The 22,148-nt window shown below is 46.0% G+C and overlaps 1 protein-coding gene across 1 annotated transcript in view; it reads right to left on the bottom strand.

The window, feature by feature from the left end:
* Window positions 1–12,327: 12,327 nt before the first annotated feature.
* The window catches only part of ISM1 (isthmin 1, angiogenesis inhibitor), a gene marked incomplete at its 5' end in the record, with an annotated part of 17,589 nt that continues 7,768 nt past the window's right edge, over window positions 12,328–22,148 (bottom strand). The window contains 4 exons of the mRNA XM_009869460.1: window positions 12,328–12,997; window positions 14,628–14,717; window positions 17,368–17,511; window positions 20,568–20,835. Of these exons, the coding sequence (XP_009867762.1) occupies window positions 12,480–12,997; window positions 14,628–14,717; window positions 17,368–17,511; window positions 20,568–20,835 (1,020 nt within the window). The remainder of the gene's footprint in view (window positions 12,998–14,627; window positions 14,718–17,367; window positions 17,512–20,567; window positions 20,836–22,148) is intronic.

Here is a 22,148-nt window from a genome sequence, read left to right as displayed (position 1 = left end):
CCGCTGGAGCCCTCTTTTCCTCTCATTAGTCACACTGCTGCAGCCAATGACCGCTGTCGCGGTGCCTTTTTGTAGTGCGTGGAACAGGACAACAGCTCAACACAGGGATTTGGATATGGTGCCTGCATCTCCCTACCCTCAGCTCCCCCCTCCCTCCCCTTTTCCAGGCTTTGGGAACAAATGCTTGTCAAGTTTCAAGACAACAGATTAAGTAGGTCATGTCATAACTTTGCCAGCTGATTTATTTTAAAAGAGTAATCCAGTGATGAATTCCATACAGTCTGATATCTCTTACGGTAAAGGCACCACCTCTTCTTCTATTCAGTTTATGGTGTTAGAAGGTTGGTATTTTCAGGGCACTATTCCTGAACTTCAAAGAAGATTTTTATGAAGACACTTCAGTCTCTTTCTTTCTTCTGTTTTATTCTAAAACAAATTAGGAAGACTTTTTGTGTTCAAAGGTAGTACTTCTATTCTGATTGGAAACTACTTTTTTTTTTCCTTGCTGAGGATTTCAGCTGGATCAGCTTCCTGAATTGAATTGCTGAATTAACATGAAGGTGAATGCAAGGGCTGGCAGGGGAGAGGCAGTGAGCACGTCTGGCTGGAGGCAGGGGGTAAGGAAAAGAGACAGTCTGGGTGAGGAGAACAAAGCGGATCCGACCCCTTGTTGCTTTTCCGAGGTTCTACCTACACCACTAAAGGAGCTCACAGACGTGGAGTGGAAACTTGTGAGCCATGGCAATGTAACGACACAGCTGTCCCTGTGGATGATTTTAAGCTGTAGCTTTTGTTTTCCTTCCAGACCCTGGGGAGATATGAGCAGGTCCCTCTTTGAGGTCGAGACATCTCTGCCACTGCAGCAGCACCCGCAGGTGTTTGCTCCCCCTTTCCCCTCCCCGTGTGCCGCTCTGCAGGCAGCTTTGTTTTCCCAAGCAAAAATCTGATCAGGTCCAGGATCCAGCCCTGGTGAAAGGCCGCCTGCCCTGCTGTGGCTCCTGGGGTCGAGCAGGTGTTTGGTCCTGGTGAAGGCTTTGACGTTCACTGAGCAGGGGAAGGAGGGGGGTCAGAAAAATGCTGCCCAGCCTGAGCCAGCACACGCTGCAGCCCGTGCTTCTGTGAGTTTTGCATCCCACACTCAGTGCTGTCTGCAGTCTGCTGGCTGGAGAAGGGATCCCGTGCCAGCAGCTTTTGGTGGAGATTTAGGGATGCTCATCCCTCTTCCCCTCCCTTCTCCTTTTCCTAATTTATCTTTAAAAAGGGGCTGAGGGACAGTCAGGTTGGGAGCTGATGTGGTCAGCGAGGCAGGGAGAGACAGCACCCTATCTGAAGATGGTAGGTGGGACTCGGCTTTTTTTGGCCAAGTCCTGAAGAGCAACAGAGCAGGGGACACTGCCTGCCAGTGTGTCCCCACCACTGCCTCCATACCTGCTGCTGGCTTTGTTGCTCTGTGGCTGTTTTGCGGCAGATACCTGCCCAGACTGTCTGCCTGAGCCCATGCTGGCATCGGGTAGGAGGTGATGGATGGGAACTGTGCCCCAACTGCCCGCCTGTGCCCATCACAAGGGCTTTGCCAGACCCAAGCAATCCTTTGTGAAGAAAAATGCATGTCCTCTGTACTTTCATCATATGCATGCTTACACAACTGGCTTTGTGACTCATCCTTCTGGCTTCTGCAATTGCATTTAATAAGCCGAAGGCTGAGGTTTCACCCCACAGAGAACAAAGCCCTCCTGGATGCAGGACGACGTATCATCGAGACGCCCCCCGAGCGGCACATTCCTGAGAGCTGCTGAGAGACAAACGTCTGCACCGTCTGCACCAGCTGCCCGCACCCTGTTCCATACTCTTCAAGGCACGGAGGATTTGTACGTGTGCTGCTTTGAGGTGTGGAGAGCGTTTGATACGGGCACAGGGTTCTGTGTCACACAACCTCATGGCTACTCAATTTCTGCGTAAACTAATGATGGATATGGGGCATAATCACTGAAATCCTAGGAAATATCAACATTAAACCCACTTTTGTTCCAGTCATCTTCCCTAGTAGTGTGTGTGTCTTATGAAGTAAGATGGAGATCTATGGGAAAAGTGATTTACAGTCAGGTCCCAGTTCTGCCACAGCCATTCCTCTCTGACTTTAGCCAGCTTAATTCTCTTGAAACTATGAGTTTCAAGATAATATTAATCTTCATGCTTTAAAGCTGTGTGGAAAGCTAGCTCATGAGTATCTGTAGTAGCTGGGACTCCTGAGAGGGACTTAAAGAGGTTTTGTGTTGTGGTATAGAAATACACTGAGCATGAAGAGCATTGCAAACCATACTGGTATGGCTGTGGTCCTGCTGCCTAACCCTGCCTGTCCCACCTGAAGGTGTGTAAGGGCTGCCTATTGCTCGTAAGAAGTATCAGTGTGTAATCAATTTTGGTTTTAACACAATGTTCATGTGAGAAAGGCTGTATTAATGGAAAGGCCCAAGGTACTAACTCATTTTTCCTGGGAATTCTGCCTGTGATTGAAGAATGCTCTCAGGAAGGGGTTATATGAGCTTTGCTATATGGGTATAGTTAAGCTAACAGCTAGTAGTCCCCTGAAGCGCTTTAGTTATGTGCCAATAACCTAATGAAGTTTGCATTACCATTGCCTACGGTTGTAGGCAAGTTCCTTTGCATGGAAACACTAAAAAAGCTTCACCCATACGTGTTTGTGTGGGATCACCAAGCAGCAGCACAGCCTTTATATTTGCTCAGGCTTTGAGCTCTTTGTCTAACAACTGACTTTTGCATTGGGGCTGCTTGTCCATGAGAATTGAACTGGAACCATAAATGGCCCCAGTTAGTTATGGTCCGGTTAGCAACAGTGCCAAGTCAGCTGATGCTGTTTCCTTCCGGCGAGGATCTGAAATAGTGCAAAACGTGGTATTTCATTGGCCATTTCCTACTTTTTCCTCCCTCAACGAAACCATCTCACCTTTCTTTCTGAATTCCTTTCATTGCCAGGGTGCAGGTGAGGAGCGCCAGCACCAGGTAAAGGGAATGGGTGGGTTGTCAGCAGACATGTGCCCTAGGGAGGAAAGAGCCCATGGTCCTGGTGCAGGACTGGGGAAGTCAGATACTGGGATGCTGCTTCAGTTTTGTTACAGCCTCCTGTGTGACCCCCAACAGCTCTGAAAACCGCCTTCTACTTCCAGGTCTTTGATTTGCAGAGCTATTGCAGGGTTTGATTCACAAAAGTGCTCTGAGGCTTTGGGTGTGAAGTATTATGACAAAAGAAGGCATTCCAGCCCTTTATTACATCGCACATTTTAAATCATGGAAAATTGGTCTAAAATACAATAAATTTAGCATAAAAAGGAATGCTTTCCAATTGCCTGTCAGGATCCCTTCAGTCTCATAACTGTTTTTGGGTGAAGCAACGAGTTTAATGCTTGTTGATAGTTGTTTGTTCCCTTGTTGTCTTGAAGTCGCTGGAAGCAATTTACAAGTGACTCTTGCTCAATGTCTAGGAAGAGAAGAGAATGGAAAATGTTTACTTGCTTCTTTTTGGTAAAGAGTTCATTCCCCAAAAAAATGGACTGGGCTGAAGACTTGAGCCTCGCCATTGACTTTGGAGGGTGAAGGATCTGCCTCTTTCCATCTCCACTGCTCACCGTAGGTGGGAGGGAGCAGAAAGGTGGGTGTCAGGCCCATAAGCCCATTGCTGTGCTATTCCCACTAAAGAGACAGTTGTTGCAGAAAGACCCATTATATGAAGGACAGAATCATTTATTGTGTGATATGATGTGTGGGTGTAGAGTATTTTTCCTTCTCATTCATCTGACCCACTCTGGTGCTGGCTGTGCCGCTGGCTCTTTACCACCAAACCCTGCGTTTTGCTCACCTTGTGCATATCTGGAGACAGCATTCAGACACTTTGTGATCAGTCAGGGTTTGTTTTCCCACGCTACCTTTGTATATACATGTTTTTTCACTGCATGCGAGACAACATTTGGAGCTGCAACACGATGACAACCTTTCTGAGGATGTTTTTGAACTGCACTCTCCCAGCCCAGAGACGCTGACCCAGTCAGTGCTTTGGGGAAGAGACGTGATCATCTCCTGGGGACTGCCCGTCTCCCGCAGCACTGAAAGCATCACAGGTTGTTCTTTCTGACTTTCTGCAAATGGTCTAATTGTACGAAAGAGCATCGCTTTCCATTTGGTCAGAAGATGTAGTCTTAGCTAAGTTTACCTAATACTTTCCTGATTTCTGTGGGTTTTTCTCTCGGCTCCTTGAGCTGGACAACAATGTGATGTTAGTTCAGCAATCAAACATGAAAGAGAGCCCATATGTATAAAGTACCCTCCTCACACTGGAACCCATCCAGAAGAGACAAATTGTCTTTATGCAGGAGGTCTGGTTTTACCTCTTTGCATTAACAGAAAGAAAAATCTGGCATGAGAAGTGTCTTAGGATAAGTCAGGGCAACGCAATGGCCGTTGCCAGTGGTGCTGAGCTGCGCTGTCAGACTCCAGAGCTCAGCGATGCCTGTGCCACGTGTGACTGCGTTCGTGCAAAGCAAGCATGGGGCAAGTCAGTGGCGGGGGGGGTGCTGTCACTTGTCCCCTGTGTCTGAGCGGCAAACTTACTGGCATGGTGTCTTTCTGAGGAGGCTTTCAGACTGGTTGCAACAACATTCACTGAAATCCACACTTGGGTTTACCTAAAAAACTCAGCCTGTGGGTAGAAAAGCTGGGAGTGCTGGTGCAAAGAAGGGCCTGGCAGCTCTTGGCATTTCTGTGGATGCAACAACATGATGGATGTCATCTAGCTCTGTGTGTGATACCGCTGCTGTTCCTTTTCTTTCGTTTTCTGCCAAGAAATTAACCTCGTGGATGTCTCTGGCTTTGAAGAGGTTGGAGAGCAGTTACATGTCTGCTGGAAGTGGTGGGAAATTTTACAGAAGGCAGTCTGTGGGAGAAAAAGGTAGATATTCTTGGGGGCCTTCTACAACTACCTAAAAGGAGGCTGTAGTGAGGCTGGTGCTGGTCTCTTCTCTCTAATTACTAATGACAGGACAAGGGGAAATGGCCTCAAGCTGCGTCAGGGTAAGTTTAGATTGGATATTCGGGGGAAGTTCTTTACTGAACGAGTGGTGAGGCACTGGAACAGGCTGCCCAGGGAGGTGGTGGAGTCACCAACCCTGGAGGTGTTTAAAAAAAAAGTAGATCTAGCACTTGAGGCTATGGTGTAGTGGTTAGGTATGCTGGGATGAAGGTTGGACTAGATGATCTTCAGAGGTCCCTTCCAACCCCTAACGTTCTGTGATTCTGTGATTCTGTGGAAAATCTTGCAGTTTCTATCAAATTTGCTGTTCCCTATTTGAGCTCTATTTACAGACACTTCTGCAGGTCACAGTATAATCGCCAGCCTGGAGGTGTCTGATGAACCAGGTAGTCCTGTGAGACTCCCAGGCCTTGCAGATCTCCTTCTACGGACGGAGTTATCTGGTCTCATCTCCTTCCTAATGCAGACCAAAAACCCCCTGACAGTGACTTAGCTGTCAAAGCTTGTCTGACCTTCTGTGTCGCTTTGATGCGGGTGAAGCTCAGCTCCCTGCATGGCTGCCTTGGGTGCTGATTCCAGTCCCGGACTGAGGTTCAGCTTGGCAGTTTTGGACCTTGTACAGAGTTGGATCTTGAAGTACACAGCTTTTCAGTCTTCCCATCAGTGCTGGTGTCCATCAGACATGGAGCACGCAGCTGCTTTCCTTTTGGCTCACGGACTGAAGCCATGGGGCAGTCCCGCCAGCTGCAAAACCAACACTGTATTTCTAACCAGACCACCCAACCTAGCAATGATAGATGTGGTTGTGGTTGAGGTTCAGCTTCCTCTCCTACCTCCAGCCTGTGCATCTCTGGCGGTTTCATGCCTCCTTTCTGTGTGCAGGGAAGAGGAGTCCGGGTCTCCCTTTCCTTGTGGGGAAAAGGACTGGTTGCAAAGTGACCCAAGCCGATGTCCCTGCTCTGCTGTGGAGCCAGTGGTGCTGGGAGGGGGGAAAACCCACTGTCCCGGCCGGTGGATATGGGCGTGAGAGAAAAGGGATTGACCTTTAGAGCAAAAGCTGCATTAAATTACAGGAATACTGACAGCCGTGCCACTATGGGCAAGGGCAAAACATAGTTATTTGTCAAGGTTAACCACTGCCATCGACCTCTCGTGGACAACTAAAAGCTGTGGTGGAGCTACCACTGTGCTGCGGCCTCTGTGAGCATGAGGCCGTGTGGGCTGTCACTCAGGAAAAAAAGGCTCAGTAATTTTTTTCCTCCCCTTACACCTACCAGCTGTACCTTTTAATTTAGCTTTTCTGCTATTTTGTACCTCGTGGTGATTAAACACTTGGTGGAATAGTTGGGGAATGGGCCTGTGAGTGTATGTCCAGGCAAGGGAAGCCCTTGTTCTTCTGGGGACCGGGCACTGCTTCAGCATTTCCTTTGCTAAGCTTCTTTCCAAGACTTGCGCTGTTCCTTCTGCCTTTCCCCTCTCTGAGGCTGTTCCCCTTCAGGATATCATTACCCACACACTGATTTAAATTTTGGTGGCCCTTAATGAGGCCACTTTGTAACTCAATGCACTGCTCATTCTTTCCCACATTGGCCAGAAGTCATTTCTATTCCTGTTCCTGTGTCTTCTTCCTCAACCCGAAGAGACTCCTCCTGTTTCTACCCTTTTTCTGTGCATTTCCCAGGCAAGGCTGTGGGATGAGGGTTGTGTAAAAGAACTGATGCATTGAATTCAGGTCGCCATTGCTTTCAGGCACGGTCACCACTGCAGAGGCGGTGGTGGATCTTGCTGTGTCTCCAGTCCATCACTCACTGCCATTCCTGGATGCGCTGGAATAGCCTGGACATTTGCCGTGCTTTTGCCTCCCGGTGGGGACTGGCTTTGGGGTGGAGGAAACCCGCCAGGCTGGATCCCCTGTCCATCTGAGGGGGTGACAGGGCCTGTGGCAGTGCTGGTGAGCTGCTTGAAATTTGCTCAGAAGATAGTGCTTGGAGTAGGAGCTGGTTCCCAAGCCTTCGCTGCTCCTCAAACTTTCTGACTTGCAGCCTGTGCCTATCACCATGCTGTGCAGATGCTGTCCCTTGCTTCAGGCATGTTTTGGAGTCAAACCAGAACCCTCCTGAAATCCATAGAGTGAAGCACTGTTCCACTCTAAGAGAAGCATTGGACAGGCCTGTAATAAACAGCAAACTCTCACATTTAGCACATGTAATACGTTGTTTGTTCAGTTTTAAAAGGGAAATATTATCTAAGTCCTTCTCTGAAAACTAGAGATATCCACACTTGGTTTTGTTTTGGCTGGATTGATCTGCGTAGTATTGCTATCATTTCCAGAATATAATGTTCTGAATCCCTTCTAAATTGTGCGTTTCACTGAATGAAAAGCTTCACCTCCCTCCCTATCTTTCTTTTGATAGTGAACAAATAAGGGGAAAAAAAATTATAACTCCCTAAAATGATAGAAAATTAGCACAGTCGTAAAAGGTGCATATGGCTTTAGCAGTGCAGCTGAAAAGAAAACATGATTCTAAGGTCCCTTCCAGCCTATGCCATTCTATGATTCTATGATTCTATGAATAAACCTGCCACTTACAAAGTAAAAGGCAGAGCCAAAGACTGACTGCTGCCATTTCAGCTTCGTGGCCCTTCTCACCTCCACGCAAGAGCAAAAGTAACCTCATCCCCCTGTGCAGGCCAAAAGGAAGCGCTCTTCTCTAGGTCCGTTCCTGAAGACACTGCATTCGGCAACGTACTGCTGTACAGTGCATGACTAGAGGATATCCTAAATTAATTTACATGGATGTATAAATATATGCATGTGTGTGTATTTTGTAGGAAATATGAAACCAGTGATTTCTTAGCCAACCCCTTAATTTGTCTGAAACAGTGCAGGCATAATGGAAACTGCCCACACATTTTTCCATTAAAAGTTACAAAGGGAAGGGAGTGGGGAGGGAAACTGGTGATAGAAAAACACATGCTCTCCCAGCTGTCACAGCAATGCCGTGCAGCCAGGCAGCGACGTACACTCACACCAGTTTGCTGGAAAAAGTGTCGTCTTTATCCTGGTGCTTACTGCTGGTCTTCTCCCTGCTCGCACTCCCCCCCTCAGCGCTCCGGGCCCCGCGTGTGGGGAGGGCAGCGGCACAGCTGTGCCTGTGCCTGAGCAGGTGCACGCAGCGAGCATAAAGAGATCTGAGCTTGCCCATATCTGTTTGGCAGCTTCCTGTTCTCTGTTAAAACAAGCCAGCCATGCCGTGCCATTGCCCCTCGCGTGGTGCTGGGCGATCACGGGGGCGGCTGTACAGAGCCTGCAGGGTAACTTCGTCTGGGTGGGTTATGAACAGGCTCCCCGCCCTGCCAGCTTCTCGACCCTGCGAGGAACGGCACTCGCCAGGTTTCTGTGCAGTCTGTCCAACCTGAACGTGAGTGATTTTTCTCCAGGGGTGGATGCTGGGCAGCTTCAGGGAGGCCTTGATGGAGGAAGCAGGAAGGGGAGGCCAGTGTTCCTCAGCCTCAGGCAGCTCCCAGGACGTGCAGGCTCTCCCTTGATGTCTTCCTGCTGCCAACTGGGGAGACCACCACAGGTAAGAGACTGTGGCATTAGGGGCTCTGGCAAGGACGTGCCCTTGCTAAATGGCTCACATGCATACTGCAAAATACTTTTCATCCTCTCCCGCCTCCGACTCACCTGGCCCCACTCAACGGAAAGTGTCAGGTGCATCAATTTACCATTGCAATCACCCTTCAATCGGAATGAAAATGCTCTATATGGAAAAGGCGGTCCCAGAAACTCACTAGCACTTCTTGAAAGGCAGCATTGTGTTGACAGTGCTAACCCTTTTGCACAATGGGGGGGAAAAAAATGCAGCTGGTAACTAATGGAGGACCGTGGGGATTCGTGAATGTGTGTGTGTTTTTGTTTTTCGCTATATTGTCCTATAACCCATATGCATCACTGTGGGTTATGTTAGTGGAATTTTGCTGCTCAGCATCTGTCTGGGCAATGTGAAGCCAGGCCCACTCATCCTTTTAACCATCAAAGGTAACAATTCAACCCATTTACGGCTGCCTCGGGGCACTGCTCCACACATCTATCTCAGCAGCAGTGCCAGCTTAAGGCATTCCCACCAACTCAGCTCTAGAGCCATGTGGTAATCTGTATGTGCTGATTGATTTGGGTTAAATTATAACTTGGGCGACTTCCCTGGTTCTTTTTGCTGCCCAAACAGCTGTGCCGGCCCAAGAGAAAGGCAGTGCTGAGGAATAAGGGGATAAGAGGTGAAAATGCCCTCCTCTGGCTTTGATGAGAAACAGGTCAGGGGAACTGCTCAGATATGGAGAGGTTGCTGTGAAGTCTGTATTTTAAGTCTCCTTTCAGGAAGCAGGATGGTGGAACACTGAGAATTTCTCAGTGTTGAAGCCACAAGCCCTGTTTAGTTCTGCTTGTTTCAGTACCCCTCTTATCTTTGGTTGGGTCTTCCAATATGCCCATTCTGTGCAACATAAGGCCACAAACCCTTCCTCAGGGCTTAATCTACTCTGAAGAGCTCTATATTTGACTGAGTCAAATCTGGCCATGGTAAAGTCCAGCACCTTACTAGGGACTACTACAGAAAGTCACCCCAGGTACCATTTTAGTTGTTGGAAAGGTGATGAAGAAAGAAGAAAAAAAAAAAAAAGCAGCCCTGAATGGATCATAACTTGTTATAAAATATGACTGACTGTTTTTAATAAAGGCTGTTGCTTAAGACCGCAGTATTGCAAATACTCTCTTGATCCGTGCTCCAGGATTCCTTATCAGTGGTTATTAGGCTTCCTCAGAGTCTCTAGCCTTGGCAAAACCTGAGTGGTCACACTTGAAACTTTGGGTGTCATATCATTTATTAGAACAATTTTTCCTCTTCCCCGACAGTTTCTTGTGTTCTGCATTAATGGTGTAGTGGCATTTCTCAACAGCACCGTAATTTACTAATCTGTAAAGTGCAGGGATGTGTTTCATATTTCAGGAATTGTGATCACCCTCTCATCGTCCTCCCAGAGAAACCTGAGACTGTTGTTCTCCATCCCCCACCCCACAGCTAAGTGAGGTGAAAGGCAGAGTTTTCTCCCCCATGTTGTGCAAAATACCTGTCTTCCCTACTAAGTGACTGATCCTGGAGCTGCGTATGCTTTTCATCCATCTGCTGTCAATTTAACTGGCTCCGCTAGCTGGTGGCTCCTTCTTATGACCTTGCAAGAATTTACAAAACCTGGTTTCTATAAAAATTAAGGGGCAATCCCCATGTTTAATCTCTTGCTCAACTAACCATGTTTTGTTACTACCAGCTAGTGCTAGAACAGATCCACATCTCCCCTCTCCACCTCCCACTCTCCTTCTGGGGAGATCCGATGCCTCGGCTGGGATTTCCAGCTGCTGAAGTTCCCTCAGCAGACCAGTCGCTGCTGCCCACGAGCAGCAGCTTCGTCTGGATCACAGTGGTTCTGAAAACCCAGAGCCTAAGCCTTGTGCTGAGGCTCTGCAGCCTGTCAGAGCAGGTCTGGGAGATCTGGGGAGAGCCTCCTCAGCCTCTGCACCACATGTTTGGTCAGAGCTGGTGTCTGAGGCTCAGGCTGCTTTATAATCCCCTGATTTGCACCACCTGGGCAGACCAGCACAAGCCTGAGACTTCCCAGAGCCAGCAGACCTGTTACATGTATGTTGATGCTTTGGGGGAGGGGAGTTGGGGGCTGGAGGGAGGCGCTGTGCACACATCTGTACGGAGAGTCACAGGCAACCACCAGCTGAAAAGCCAACAGAGCTGCAGAAAAGATTTATGGTGTATTTGTGTGTATGTATATAGCAGAAGGAATTGTCTCCCGTGACTGGCTTGAATCTCTCAGCTAAGACTGAATTTCAGCACAAGATGGGCTTTGCCACTGCGCAAGGTTCCATGTGCAGTACGCAGATGTGCATCGGCCCACATAACCCAGAAATAGGCTTTTTTCTAGTAACATTCAGCCTCAGTTTCCCAAATGAAGACATCGACTTGCAGCAGCACAGCCTTTTACAGGATGGAACTGTAAGTATTTATTTACCCATGGTGTAATGTTTATCTTTCATGAGAATGCAGGTATCAGCTGCTTAATTACAGGATTATGTATGTAAACTTGCCCTTTATAAAAATTTGGAACTAAAACCTTTGCCTAACAACAGTCTTAATCTTGGCAATCAAGTTCCATCTACAAAAGCCTTTCATGTTGGTGACGTATCCCACATGAGTTGTTGTTACAATTCAATAAATACTTTACAAAAATAATGCTAGCTTTTTAAAAAAGTTAAGCCATTTTAATTCACCAATAGTTCCTCCCAGACAGCTTGCTTAAAGAACAGCTTCTTCTGTAGGTCCCCCCTGCACTCAGCATACTGGTTGCATACTTGATCTCAGGGAACTCAGAAAGATGTATTCCACATTTCCCGGTCTTCAAAACAAAAAACTTTTTCCTTTTCTTAAAAGAAGGAAACAAGCAGCTCTAAACAGTTTTCATATTAAAATGGGAAGTAACGGTGATTTAGGTGGTTTGTTTTTTTTTTTTTCCCCTTTGACATAGTTTCCTTCTCTGGCCTCACTCCTCCCAAGACTCAGGGCACGTTTTAGTTCACAGGTAGCTGCCCAGCATCACGCATGAGCCAGCATCCCCAGCATCACGCATGAGCCCTGGCAGCTGTAACCTCTATCTGAGATGTCTGCAGGAGTGAACTGTCTGTAACTCTCGCAGAACCACTGTGTTGGGACTTTCTCTGCTCCAAAGGAAAACTACAGCTCTGTCTCCCTGCAAGCCTGCCCCAGATGGGCTGCAAAGACCTGAGCTAGAAGGTATCAGGAAGAATTTAATGAAAAAATTGCTAGTAACTCTCTGTGTTCACTTCTGAGTATTACCCTTCCAGAAAAATAATTCTTCCTTTCTTATGACTAGTTATGAAATCAATTACAGAGAAAACTGATGCTGTAGGTGCATTAATCTTGTAAACCATTCCCATATGGAAGAGAACTTTCTTCAGTCCTATTGTTTATGACAACTTTTAGATACGTGCCCTCCTCAGCTGGGGCCTCGGGGCCTGACGGTGATGGCAGCTGCCCCCCTCCTCACACTCATGTCACAGCTGGGGAGTAAAACGAAATGCACATTATTAAATGAATGTTATTGCAGTATAAAATCCTACCAGGACAAGTTTTATGTATGTCTGTATGTAAAAAGAGGTGTGTGTGAGATAGAGAGATACGTGTTTATAAATTACACACACTATGAAAAATACTTATGTATTATATTACAACTATATACATTCATTAGAAAGAAACTGGTCACCCCCTGTGGAGGAGACAATGCAGCAGCCGTTATCAGTTCTTTGGCACCCAGGAAATGAATGCAATTTTGCGTCTGAACAGGAGGAAAAATCTTCTCAGTATTCCCTTGCTTCTTGAAATTGCTTGTAGTAGTCTTCGTCTGAAGGGTTTTCTGTACACTTCTGCCCATTATTCGGAGGCCGTGCTTCATTGTATCGGCTCCAGTCACCTTTGCATATAATCCAAGGCAGAATGTCCACTTTGTAATGGAGTTCTGCTGAGAATTCGATGCTGATCAGGTTTGGCGTACCTGCCCCTTTCCCTCTGGTAATCAGCTGCATATTATCGTCATAGCAGCAGTGCTGCGCTGCGAGCGTTGTGCTCTCCAAAGAGAGCATGGAGCGGATGCAGTACCGTGCAGTGGGCTTGTAGATCTCCAGTTTCTCCTTTGGACCACTTGCATCTTTCCAGCGAAAGTTTTTCCTCTTAATTCGATCGTAGATTTCGGCAGTGCTGTATGCGACTTCTCTGGGGTAGGAGCACGGGCAGCTGGGAAGATCATTGACCACTTTGTGCATGTACTTCTTTAAGAACTCGCTTTTGCAGCTCATCCATCTTTCACAGCTATCAGTATCTGTTTAAGGGCAGGAAATGGGAACTTAAGATACATTATGCATCAACCCAATTCCTATAATCAGCAGTGATAACAAATGAGTAAGGTAAATGAGTAACTGTTCGGCACCAGTGCTTTGCTTAAGAAAGGGCAGCCAAAGCTTGTCCTCCTGCCTGCATTGTGTTAACGTGCTGTCTTGTCAGATAAAGAAATCACGCGTGTGACCGACTTCTTTAGGGCCTCCGGCAGTCCTAGCCTGAATTACAGTGCAGCACCAGCGAGTAAGAATCTTTGATGTTTCTTCTACCTGGGAATTTGTAATGAAGCTGCAGATACCCCCCCACAGCACAAGAGACAGCATCATGGGTTTACAAGTGACAGAACTGAAATAGGGAAATCAAGAGAGATTTGGTGCCCGTCTCCAGTTTAAAGCCCTCATCCACACACTCACCTTGTGCAAACAGGGTTAAGTTTCTCAAGATGCTAGAAATACCAGGATGGCAAGCAAGGCCTGGATTACTTTTTCTGAAGTTCATTATTAAGCCCTAATTCAGTCTTTTTTTTTAAACATACTTTTTTCTATTTGGTCTCCATCTTCCCAAAGGGTTTTTTCAAGCAGCCATAGTTCAAACATGGAGACTGACATCTTAGCTGGCAAATGCAGCCAGAAGTGATTCAGATTCTAAAAGGACATATTTGACATAATAGCAGAGTGTCTGTACATGATGAGGATTTAACGGCACCAGAGCTATGACTTATAGCTGGGATTAAAGAGATTTATAGTCTAGTAGCATATTTAATACTGGCACTTTATTATCTTGCAAGAGTCTTGGGAGAATCCAGTTAAATGTCTCCTACCTAAGACATTATTTAAAGTCTCTGTGTCATGCTATGGGTTTTCAAAAAAGACCCGTACATCTTGCTCGTTGCTTACTTAACAGGACTGTGAAGTAAGGCAAAGACTGGGAGCTAAAACTCTCACAGCAAACATTCTTGCAAAATATTTACTTAGTGATCTGTGTTCTGTTTTTCTATCTCCTTAAAGAATTCCTATCCTGGCTGTTGTTAACTATTGCATTTTACCACCATAGGAGGGAGGTGCTGGATTACGTTATTTATCCAATTAGCCCAGAATCCAGTGGTCACACTATGGTTTCATCGCAGGGATGGAATCAGAGCATTTATAGAGTTTTGGCTAGATCAGTGTCAAGTCATGCCCTATAAAATTGCTTTGGCTAGCCCTGCTGCAGCACACAGTTATAAAGCTATACATGCTCATAAAAGTCACTATTTTTTTTAAAGTGACAGCTGTACCTAAAAATGCTTTCATAGTATCTTCCATGTGAAGCTATTTCAGCAAAATGCTAAACAATGTTTCATTTTTTCCCCTCCATTAGTGTGGTGCCTTACAGCTCTTTTCTGAACTAGGACAGAAATTCACCATTTTATAATGAAGCACAGAAATTTGCTAAGACTTAAGATGAGAAAGAAGCAAGCTAAGGTTCAGATCGTAAGCTTAGGCAAGATAATAAATGGCCATTATTACTGACAATTCTAATGGTAAACTCAGAATCTTGGTCTTGCAGCGAGACACAAACCAGGACAATCTAAGTCTCTCATCTATTACTGAAAGGTTGACTAGGCTGCTTACCAACTTCAAACAGTTTGGTAGCGTTGAAGTCTTCACTTCCTGCAAGCAAGCTCACTTCTGTGGCAGCTGTCCGGAAGGTGTCTTCAATCCCTATGACAAACACATGTTAGTGGTGGTGGCGTTTTCCTATGGAACCACAAAGCAACCCACTGCCTCCCTGCTGCCCCCTCCTTCCCCAGCTCTGCAAGATATATTTGTGTGGCAGGGAAGTGACCTGAAATTGCTGCTGGAGGGAGTGTATGATGACCAAGGAATCTGTGGTATTAGGAAGACAGAGCATTAGCATAGCCCAAGGTCAAAAGTTTTCAAGTTTTAGATTATATTTAAGCAACAAACTGGTCAGTTATGAGCCCAGTACAGGGCAGCAGTGGGAGAACCAGTTTTCTTCCTCCTCTTCCTGATGTGAGGCTTGCCGGCATCTCTCAGTAATTCAGGTAGGAGCTTTGCACGCACAGCATGTGTGACAACTGACTGACAAGAGAAAAAAACAAATGTCCTAATGGAGCTCTAAAGCCCTGAGGAAAATGTGATCTGTAAAGGAGACAGTCTTTGGGCCACTTTTTAAAACAGAGCAACATGCCTGAAGACAGGTGAATAAGCTCATTCTGTATGTGGGCAAGTATTTTTCAGGAAGTATGAGGAAGAATGATGAAATTACAAATAGACTGTCGCTTCTTGGTCTCTCCCAATGCTAGGGAGTTGAAAGGTGTGAGTAGGCAAGGGATAAAAACCTCTCCAATCAATCCCATCCAACACCATCTACAGCAATCAAAATATCAGGATCTTAGAAGATCAGGATCTTCCAACAATCTCCAGTTGGTATTCACTATCAGTAGAGGGAAACAGATATTGCCAGAAAATGTATGAATCAAGCTTACCAAAGTAGATATCCCTTCATTGCTGCTTTAGTTTGGCCTGCCTAGCAGTCTAATGTGTCTGTAGCATTAAAACAAATGTTGCTTCAGAGAAGCATTTGAAGCTTTTTTCCCTCTCCATTGAATTAACAGACCTCCAAAGAGAGCAGAAAGCTCTTTAGTAAGTGATAAATATATGGTTAATAATAAAGTCTGTTCACTACCCATCTTCTTGCCAATGAACTTTCTCCTGATCTCCTGAACTGAGGCATAATAGTGGCTCGCAGAGCTTCAAAACAGCCTCAGGCCACTTTTCAGTGAAATTATCATAGGGTTTTGCTTTAACTCCAGCAGTAGATGCAGAATAATAGATACCAAGAACCCATTACAAGGCCGTAATTCACTGCTGGGATTATAAACAGCAGAAGCTGAGCTTTGCCCTTGTAATTTTAAAAATGTCAGCACAGCCTCAAAGAGCGAATATGTTTTGCTTGCTGATCGTTGGGGGTCTGTTATATGACATGATATATTCTTTCAAGTTTGCCACTGATAATAGCTGGTAATAAATACTGGAGAATGTAACTGGGGGCTACATGCTCTCTTCTGGAATTAACCCCTTATTACTGAGGTTTTAGGATGTATGAGAGAAATATTTTCCTCCCAAACTGCCTAGCAGCTGGTACCTTGCAATTGCATCTATCTGCAAGTGAGAAACTTCTCTCCAGCTCTCTGAGAGTTTTCTCTCCGGCACTGTTGACATTTCACTTCCCATCAAAAAAACCCGGCCTCCAGTTAAAGAATTTCTGCCTTTCTGAGTCATTAAGTAAACTCAGTGAAATGCGTACTGCCACGGCAGCATGTGTTTTTACTTCTCTCCAATCTTGGGAAGTAATGAAACTGCACATATCCCAGGCATCATGGCAACTACTGCACCACCGCATTACAAACTTGCCTAAACCCAAACACACAGAGCAGCATTCAAAGAACATCATGGGGAAATTTTCCATAGCAGCTTTAGATTTTTGTGATGCAGGTTTGAGCGCTCAGGCTTCCACTAAAGCAAGAGCTGCATGAAGGTAAGGACACCTCCCTGACTGGCATTTAAATGTCGATGCCTGTAGACGGGCAGAAGCTAAGCTAAGGCTCCTTGGCCATATTTTGTGAATAGATTCAAGCCAAAACTACACATTCTTTCATCTCATTGTGCACAGCTGCTCCAGCATCAAACTTGTTTGATAATTCTCCAGTTATAAAGCAATGGAATGAAACAGAGATGACATTTCCACCTTAACACTGACTTTCTAGGACAGGGAATTTTGTAGCTTAATGCTCAATAAACTCAAAATCTCTAGAGTGAAATGCAAAGCAGGTATTTAAAGTGTTTTTTTTCACAGTAATGTACACATGGAGTCTTAAAGCAACTCTGCATACATTAAGCACAAACCCCAAAAGCCGTACGACTGGGGGCAGCTGTTTGTGCCCACTCACTGCACAGCAAAACATGAGCTCGTGAGGTAACAGTCAGCACAGCTGTTTTGAAATTCTAAAATTAACACAGATTTGTTCCAAGAGAGTAGATTACACCCTTTGGGATACAAAACGTACTGTGCACAAAAACGACTGCCGTAACCTAAAAAAAAGCCTGTGTTTGTCTTTTAAGTCCCAGGGGACAGCAGACTGCATCTAGCAGCATGTTATTACTAGCAAAGAACCTGCCATTTCATAGATGGCCTTGAAAACCAGCGAGTCTCTTCCCACCGAAGCTCTTACCTAGCGAGGGAACAACCAGGCCCTGGGCTCTGTGACCGGGAGGGCTCTGCTCCCGCCCCTGCCCGCCTGTCCCCTCTCCCCCCACCCCACAGCCCTTCACCTGAGCAGGAGCACACCTGGGCAGTTGGGCCGGTCGCAAGTCCGTGACTCGGTGGCAGTGCAGGCGTACCCGCAGGACCGCGTCCGCTTCTGGTTGCCGCTCCCGCAAGTGACGCTACAAAGGGACCACGGGCTCCAGTCTCCCTCACCATCAATATAATCTGTGTAAGAACAAAGATGAGGAAGGAAATGAAGAAAGAAAACCTGTACTACTCAGAACTACTGCGTAGTGGTTTTTATTAAGAAGGCAAAACAAGAATGGAATCCAGATGTCTCTACCTGAAGCTCGGGGTAAATGCCAGACATAAGCCTGCTCTTTAAATGGTTTTCACACTTGATGCTCCTCAGGGAAATGCATGCAAAATTATTTGAAAAAATATTTCCTTTCTCTTTTGACCTTTTGGCAGCTGAGAATCCTCAGCTGCAACGTTGGGTCGTGAACTAACGGTACACATCTATTCGGATAATTTCCCTGTATACAGGAATATGTTTTCTGACCACAGACTAATCAGGCACAGGATAAATGAAGCGTTCTTTTTCTTCTTTTCAAAACACATGGCAATAGCACAGCAATACTCAATTAATTAGTTTTTAGGATACAAGGAATGTTGGACTATGGAAGGCTGAGGGTCATGCCTGACAATTGTAATTTTATTTCTCAGTCCCTCGAACAGGAAATATATTATGGGAATGCTGCCACGAACACAGGGAACAGCGTATGCACCTTGCACCCAGAACAATATGCAATTTGTAATGTTTCATGTGAATTATTAAGTAACATCAGATCTGACTTTACTAACAGGAAACTTCTGAAAGCGAAACACATCTTCATTCTCTTCTGGCAGACGGCCAAGGGCAAACACCACCAGGCCTGCACCCTTGTGGTTTGGTGACACTGGAAATACCCAAACCCCTTAGAACCGGTCTCCTTTGTTTGCTGAGTCACCTGTTGCACATCCCGCCTTGTGACAGCCACCAAACGGCGTCCATGAACCAAGCCCAGTTTTCCTGCCTTCCCGCTGGCCTCCCCAGCTGAGCACCGTCTCTCTCTAGGGAACATCTGGCTTAACGGACAGTATTTCGTTAATGACACTTAACTGACCTCTCTAGGGAACATCTGGCTTAACGGACAGTATTTCGTTACTGACACTTAACTGACCTCTCCGATCATAACTTGCAGCCTTTGCTCATTTGGGTTAAGCCAGCACTGGCAGCAAAGAAAAATGGGGTTTAGTGACTCTGTAGCTACAGGCTGAACGGGCAGGTAAGGACAGATCCCTGCCTGCACCGGACTCTGCGCTACACACGATCCCCCACTGCCATGCTGGCTGTGGCCTTCCCGAGCTGGTTAGTAGAACACGGAACTTGATTTGTACCATATGTAATGACTGACGACAACTCTGTGGGGTGCTATTAAACATTTATTGCCAGGAGTATGGGAAGCTTATATAGCTCCCTTGTAGCAAGCTGTCTAGATGCAAGTTCCTCGTGGCGGAGGCCTTATGTGCTCTTCCTCCTTCTTTTACACTGCTGCCAGCTGAGACTCCACCACACTCGAGTCAGGTGTCCATGGTGTGACGTGGGTGGGTACTTGGCTACCGTGTGTGTGCAAAGACTGGCCATTCTGGCATTTGCCAACAGGTGGGCACTGAAGCAGCCTGAAGAGGCATAAGGTCTCTTAGGAAAAGGTGATCTGCCCTCTATCCCAAGGCCCTACCCTCCTTCCCATCTTTCTTCCAATGCTGAAGTTTTTTCTCCATGTGGCTGGTGACGAAGAGGAGGATGAGCAGGTGCAATGCTTGCCTGAGGGCCCAGGAAGGGCAGGCAGAGCCATGCTGTGCGTTTTGGCAGGGACAGGACGAGGGGGAAAGAACCACGAACTGTGTGAACAGGTAAATGGGTGGAATTATCACACAGGCAGGAGCTGCTGCTACATCCTCCTGGTCAAAGCCAATGGCACAGGATGTTTTAGATCCGTCAGAAGTCTTTCCAGTTAGAGTGCTCTGGTGTACGGCAGAGAAGTCTAGGATAATCTTTAGGCCTACCTACTGAGTGTTTATACCGCACCATGAAACACAGAGTATCTATTATTAAATCTACCATTTAAGAGTTTCATCTGGAGCTCAACCTGTTCTTCCTATTTTTATACTTTTAATTCTTCTTGGGTTTTGCTACCACAATTATTTGTGAAAGCAATTTTATTTTACCTAAATGAACAACTACCTAAGGTAGGAATTCTTGGCAACAAAGCATGCCCACAAATAAATGCAGGTGCAAAAAGAAGGGATAGACTTTAATCTTCTGGGCACAAAATTTAATACATATGTGTATGTTTAAATATACCGTTCCACAAAAACTCTTTCTCAGTCGTTAAGGCTTTAGGACTTAAAGTTAACCAAAAGAGGGGGAAAATAAGACTGAATCAGTGCATGACAGCCACCCTGCAGTATCCAGGGAATGCAACAGAAGTGCCGGGGTAAGTCCTGTGGCTTTGAAACCCTGCTGTAACTAAACGTCTTGTGTATTTACATACAACTTAAATCTGAGAGGCGCTGAGCTACCTGTGAGCAAATACTAGTTCACCTCCCTTGAGTCATTCCCATGTGGAAAGCTGCAGCCTGCTGGGGCAGTGAATAGCTGTAGCGCCTCTGTTTTTAGTTTCTGCAACTGGTTCATACAACAAGCTGAAAACAACTGTTTTCACCATGACACATCTGGAAGAGAATTACACACGCAAATACAGAATGTTCCTGCTGCATATGCCACTCCCCACACATGCACCAACATAATTCATCTTATTTGTGTATCCATCAAATACTACCACGTTTTAGACCTTGCTTATTTATCCAATAATTATGTTTTGGTTCCCAAACCACCGCACGATTCTAAATTTGTACTTATCCTTACTCTAAAAATAGATATGAAACCTTGTTTCCTTCACTTTTAAAAAAAGTACACTTGTGACTAAAAAAACGTCTTCTTATGGGCTAACTGGTATGATTTTCAAGATTATAGACTTACTAGTGGAATGCAGCTACCACAGTACAGCCTGTGCATCTGCACAGATTTGTATTTAAAAACTGATGAACAAAAGCCACATGTTGAAAAATTCTATTTTGCTTGGCCTACGTTCAGCGATGCCTCACCATTCTCATTTCCCCCAAACTCGTTTTTACAATCCCAAGACGCCCATAAGAGGCCTGGAATGCAAACTTACCATACTCTGGCTGCTCCTTGGACTCAAATGTCCGGTGACTGGGTGCATGACTATCCCACCCACCGAGAGGGTTTAGGAAGTTGCTGTCCTCAGTAGTGCTGTCATACTTGTAGTCCTGGTCACCGCTGCTCATGCGGGTCAAGGTGGAGGACCTCTGCCACCAGTTTCTCCAGTCAGGCGATGGGACTGGCCAGCTTGGCTTGCTGCTCTCTTTCTGCAGATCCTTCTCTGCCTCAGTGTCAGGGCCATCCACCACTTCGATGGTAACCTAGGGGATTCAGAGCAGACCAGCCTGCCCGTCAGTATCTTCTGGTCAGTAGGAAACTTTCTATACTGTGAAGACAAGCGACCGGCGTTGCCTTGCAAAGGGGCTGCGTAATACTGTAGGGTTCTCATGTTGTAAACCATATGCGCATTACTGAGCCCAGAGATATGCAGCGGCTGAGTGATTCCTTCTGCTACCTCTGCTGAATCAGACCTTGGAACAAAGGCTAGGAAAAAATCCCCCACAAAAGAATAACCCATGCTGTGCCTAAAATCTTTGCAGCAGAATCTTCTGCCTTATGGGGAAAAGATGTTTAAACCCAAACATACATGACCAGGAAAAAGAAAACCAAATTTGTTACTCTAATTGCTGTTACTCTAATCAGCTGATGCTGAATCGGAGGTGGGCATGAAGCACGCCGGCATGCAGAGCCCGTTCCCAGGACTTGGGCTCACTCAAGGCAGGGCAAAGTCGGTCCATGAGTGCGACGGTGGCAGAGGCAGAGCCCAGGGCTTGCATCAGCCGTGCTCTCCAGCACAGCTCAGCCCAGCCCCTCTCAGGGCCTTCCTGCAGCACCAGCCCTTCCGTCATACAACAGCGTGGGCTCTCACCACTAGGAGAAACCACAGTCTGTGGTGATGAGGGCCAGCAGCTCTTTCAACTGTCACCCAGTGAAGTCACTTGCTGCTAAGCCCTCTGAAATAGGTCCTCTTTCTGTGCTGCAGATAAAACACCTGTTGATGGTTTTTACAGAAGCCCAGAGACAAGATTCAAAGTTTGCTGCCCAACTCCCTCACAGATATCATGAATGTAAATATAATTCTGCCTAGGAACAATGTTCGATTACTCCTTTTCTGAGCTGAACAATGTGTAATTACAAAACTCTCAGGTGAATACTGTGCATGCATATAGGAAGCTATTTAGGGAGAATGAGGAACTAGCCATCAGAAATCTGGCTCTACGAGTCAGGCAAGCATAGTATGGCCACAGATAAATGATAAAATACTCTGACGCTTCATGCTAACTTGGTTCAGTGATTACACTGAACTGGCTAAGCAACCATGATACAGAAGTGACCGCCAGACATTCCTATAATGCTTCATAGGTATGGAGGTATTCTTCATGTTATACAGATTTACAAAGCAATCTTTCAAGACAGTACTCCATGAAATTTGGGTTGTGTAAAATAAGGAAAAACACAATAATGTACTATTATGTCCAAAGTTATTTACGTGGCTCTTTAGGTTTGCATTTTGGAGAAAAGGCTTAGTTTTGTCCAATTGTTATTAGTGAAATCACAAGACACAAACAAGAAA

Source organism: Apaloderma vittatum, unplaced genomic scaffold, assembly GCF_000703405.1.
Source record: "Apaloderma vittatum isolate BGI_N311 unplaced genomic scaffold, ASM70340v1 scaffold2805, whole genome shotgun sequence".
Lineage (NCBI taxonomy): Eukaryota > Metazoa > Chordata > Aves > Trogoniformes > Trogonidae > Apaloderma > Apaloderma vittatum.
Note: the sequence above shows the minus strand (reverse complement) of the source record. Positions and strands in the feature narration are given on the sequence as shown.